Source organism: Solanum stenotomum, chromosome 2 (assembly GCF_019186545.1).
Source record: "Solanum stenotomum isolate F172 chromosome 2, ASM1918654v1, whole genome shotgun sequence".
NCBI classification, from domain to species: Eukaryota; Viridiplantae; Streptophyta; class Magnoliopsida; order Solanales; family Solanaceae; genus Solanum; species Solanum stenotomum.
In genome coordinates, this window is record NC_064283.1 from 58956330 (window position 1) to 58960909 (window position 4580).

The following is a 4580-nucleotide window of genomic DNA, read 5'->3' on the forward strand; positions in this document are numbered from 1 at the left end:
GTTGTGATCCCTATATACAATAATGGAATTAAGTAATACATTTGAAAAACAAACCAAGCTTAAACTATTACTTTATTATTTGGCGAGTTTCATACCTAAACTATCGGATGTTCACATTAAATGTCATATTCCTTCTCCATGAAGTTTTAAAATGAGTTCATGGGTTTTGTAGAATATGTATTAAACTTGCAAAACGAAAATACTTGAGTGGTTTATTAACATATTCACTCTTAAACGAATGTTGTGATTACTATATCTCTCAGTTATATATTACATATAAAAATCTTCTTAGATAATAGATGTTCACAAGTGTTATTAACTATACAGTGAAATCTGGAAAAAATAAAAAATAAAATAAAAATAGAAGTACAAAACACCAATTTTTTAGAAGAATATTATTTTGTATTCCCCGGATGAAAAACAAACCAAGCTTTGAAGCAGTCTGTTTCCAAGTGCATATATAGTAACAACATGAAGAAGAACATTTTCTTATTATTGATTCTTCTCTTTCTAATTCAATTTTCTCTATCATTTGCTTCCTCAAATGAGACTGATCAACAAGCTCTACTAGCTTTCCAAAGTCTTGTTACAACTCCCACTCATTTTTTGGCCAAAAATTGGACCAAAAATACTTCTTTTTGCACTTGGTTTGGTGTCACTTGCAGTCCAAAAAGGCAAAGGGTTGTAGCCTTGACACTTCCTAATTTGCAACTTCAAGGCACAATTTCCCCGTCTTTGGCCAATTTGTCCTTCCTCAGTGTTCTCAATCTCCAGAACAACAGCTTCCGCGGTGGCATCCCTTATGAACTTGGCCAAATGCCTCGCTTGCGAGTGATTGACGTTAAAAACAATCAGCTCAACGGAAGTATACCAACAAGTCTATTTCAACACCAGAGAGTTCAAGTAATTTCATTGGGTTCGAATGACTTCAGTGGTGAGATGTGGAGAGGGCCATGGTATGTACCCCAACTCAGAGTCTTAAATCTCAGGAATAATAGCCTCACCGGTATAATCCCTCCTTCTGTTGGAAATGCCACGAAGTTGCTGAACTTCAGTTTGTATGGGAATAAAGTTGGCGGCAATATTCCAAAGGAAATTGGTAATCTGAGCCAGCTTGCAATTTTGTCCTTGTTCAATAATCAATTAACAGGTTTCATTCCCGCAACGTTGTTTAATATTTCATCACTTGTTGCCCTATCTCTTGGAACCAATAGCCTATCTGGTCCTCTCTTGCTTGGTAAAGGAAATAGTGTCTCAAATCTCAACTTTTTAAGTATATATGACAACCAAATTTCTGGTTGCATTCCTACCAACATATGCCAACTCACAGAGCTCAAATTTTTGTCCATATCTGTCAACAACATAACTGGAGACATACCAAGAAATATTGGTTGTTTATCCAAACTCGAGAAGTTTTATATTGGTAATAATCTAATAAAGGGGACTAATCCCACTTCATTGGGAAATATTTCCACTCTGCAATATCTTCATTGTGGAAATAATCGCATAGTGGGGAAAATTCCTCCGGAATTAGGAAGGTTATCGAATTTGAGGGAATTAAGCTTTGGGATGAATTATAATCTTATTGGTCAAATTCCAGAGGCTATTTTCAACATATCTTCTTTGGAATTAATCAATTTCAGTTTCAATAACCTGTCGGGTAGAATTCCAACCACTACAGGTCTTCATCTTCCGAACCTTGAAGTACTTCAGTTGGGAGGTAATAAGCTTGAAGGGGAAATTCCGTTGTTCATAACAAATGCTTCCAAGCTTCAGATAATATCGCTAGATGATAACTCTCTCACAGGAACTATTCCTAACAATTTGGGGAACCTTCGTGAGCTGCAAATACTGCTTCTACATACTAATCAACTTACCAATGAACCAAGAGAGCATGAGTTATTATTCTTCAATTCTTTAGCGGACTGTAGGATGTTGAAATATCTACAAGTGGGTTCCAATCCATTGAATGGCGTTCTGCCCAATTCTATTGGGAATCTTTCATCTACTATTCAAAACATTTATATAGGAGACACACACATCAATGGCCTCATCCCCACAAGTATAGGCAACATGACCGGTCTTATATCCTTAAGCCTTGGCGGAAACAACTTGACAGGGAATATCCCTTCTGAGATTGGTAAGCTTAAACAACTCCAAAGACTTGATCTATCTAACAATAAATTGCAAGGACATATTCCAGAAGTGGTATGCAATTTGTCTGATTTGAATCAATTATATCTGTTTGGTAATGAGCTCTCTGGGTTAATTCCAGAATGCTTAGGAAATCTTAGCATGCTTCAACAGCTTTATTTGGCTTCTAATAAATTTTCATCAAAACTTCCATTGAGCCTTTGGAAAATGAGTGGTCTTCTCTATCTAAACATGTCACAGAATTCAATAGAGGGAGAAGTTCCATCAGATATTGGAGGACTGAAAGCCATTGTAGAACTATATCTTTCCAGTAACCACTTTTCAGGCATGATATCAACCAGATTCGGGGAACTCCAAAATCTGCAGTATCTTGACCTAGCCAACAATTCATTTTTTGGCCGAATTCCATTATCCTTTGCCAACTTGATAAACTTGGAATTCTTGAATTTGTCTTTAAATGCATTGTCAGGTACTATTCCTAAGTCTTTGGAAAAACTCTCATACCTTAAAAGCATTAATGTTTCATTTAATGATTTAGAAGGTGAAATACCGAGTGGTGGTGTGTTTGCAAATTCCACTCTGCAATCATTTGTTGGGAACAAAGGTCTATGTGGAGTGCACATATTAGAGATTCCTGCTTGTGCTATCACTAATCCTGGAAAACAATCAAAGCTTAAGGAGGTTGTGCTAAAAATTGTTACTCCAGTGGTTATTGCATCCTTTCTGATATTCTTGTTCGTTTCAATTTGGATAATGAAACGACAGAAGAAAGGGAAGTCCAAAGATGTGGAGAAGATACCGGAGATGGGGACTCATCAATTAGTTTCTTATCACGAGATTCAACGAGCAACAAATAATTTTGATGAATCCAATTTAATTGGTGAGGGAAGCTCTGGCTCTGTGTACAAAGGCACATTGTTTGGTGGAACTGCAGTGGCTATTAAGGTTCTCGATTTGGAAAATGAGCAAGTATGCAAGAGGTTTGATGACGAATGTGAAGTGATGAGAAATGTTAGACACAGAAATCTTGTTCCATTGATTACTACATGTTCTAGTGACTATATAAGAGCCTTTGTTCTGCAATTTATGCCCAATGGGAGTCTTGAGAATTGGCTGTACAAAGAAGATCGCCACTTGAACCTTCATCAAAGAGTCACTGTAATGCTTGATGCAGCTATGGCAGTTGAATATCTACATCATGGTCATGTCGCTCCAATAGTTCATTGCGACTTAAAGCCAGCCAATGTTCTTTTGGATGAGGATATGGTGGCTCATGTTGGTGATTTTGGAATCTCTAAGATTTTAGCTGTCAGCAAGTCCGTGGAACATACAGAAACATTGGGCACTCTTGGATACATTGCACCAGGTATAAAAATCTACTCTCATTGATTTTCTCTTATCATAATTATATTTCAATTGAGTAACTTTTCTTCATTCCTTTTCTAAGAATATGGCTCGGAGGGAATAGTGTCCACTAGTGGTGATGTTTATAGCTATGGCATTATGTTGATGGAGGTTTTGACGAAAAGAAGGCCAACAGATGAAGAGATATGCAATAGAAATCTTGACTTGAGGAAATGGATTACACTATCATTTTCACGGCGTATGATGGACATTGTGGATGTCAATCTTTTTTGTGAGGAAGAACAAATCAGTAATAAAAGTGAAATGTGCATAGCGTCGATGATAGAATTGGGTTTAGACTGCACAAAGGAAACGCCAGATTCAAGAGTGACAATGAAAGAAGTAGTGAAGAGGCTTAACAAAATCAACAACACATTTCTGGAAACATAGAAGTGATAATCATCGATTTTCTTAGCTGCAAATTAATATGATGCTTTTTGTTTCTTTAATAAAGTTGTTGTATAGTACTACTTGATGTCTTTGTGATTATGTTTACTCTATGATCTATTTGTGATTATGTTTACTCTTATGATCTATTTGCTGAAACAATTCAGAATGCAAGTTCCAAATAGTTCCTACACCATTGGTTTGAATACCGAAGGAAAAATCAGGACATTGTAGACGAATGCAGAGTCTGTCCAGTGAATAAAATCTTTGGTTTTGTATAAAAGAGCAGTAGTTCCTCTGTTTTCTCTTTCATTTCCTATGACGACTCTCCAAATCCCATCAGGCCCTAACCACGCGGTGGCCGGGTTGGGTCCCTAAACAATTCTTTCTCCTCTTCATTTGGTGTCATGATTGGACTACGAGGTGATTTAACCCATTCGACTAGGTAAGGGTTGGATGGGTCTCCTGAATAAGGTAAATACTTAATGTAATATTTCACAAAATCACGATAACCTCACCAACAACCGTTGATGTGATATTTTTGGAGTTCTTACCTTTAAACAAAAAGGAATAAGCTAGTTGGGCAAACGGGAATTACAATCTGGAGAATCAAATGCTCATCAGTAAAGTAAAAG

The 4580-nt window shown here is 36.7% G+C and overlaps 1 protein-coding gene across 1 annotated transcript; it reads left to right on the forward strand.

Annotated features, from left to right (window-relative positions):
* Positions 1 to 471: 471 nt before the first annotated feature.
* LOC125856147 (probable LRR receptor-like serine/threonine-protein kinase At3g47570) lies at positions 472 to 3949 on the forward strand. The gene is made up of 2 exons (XM_049535703.1): positions 472 to 3520; positions 3602 to 3949. Exons 1-2 carry the CDS (start codon positions 472 to 474, stop codon positions 3946 to 3948), a joined length of 3396 nt encoding a protein of 1131 aa, XP_049391660.1. The 3' UTR covers position 3949.
* Positions 3950 to 4580: the final 631 nt, after the last annotated feature.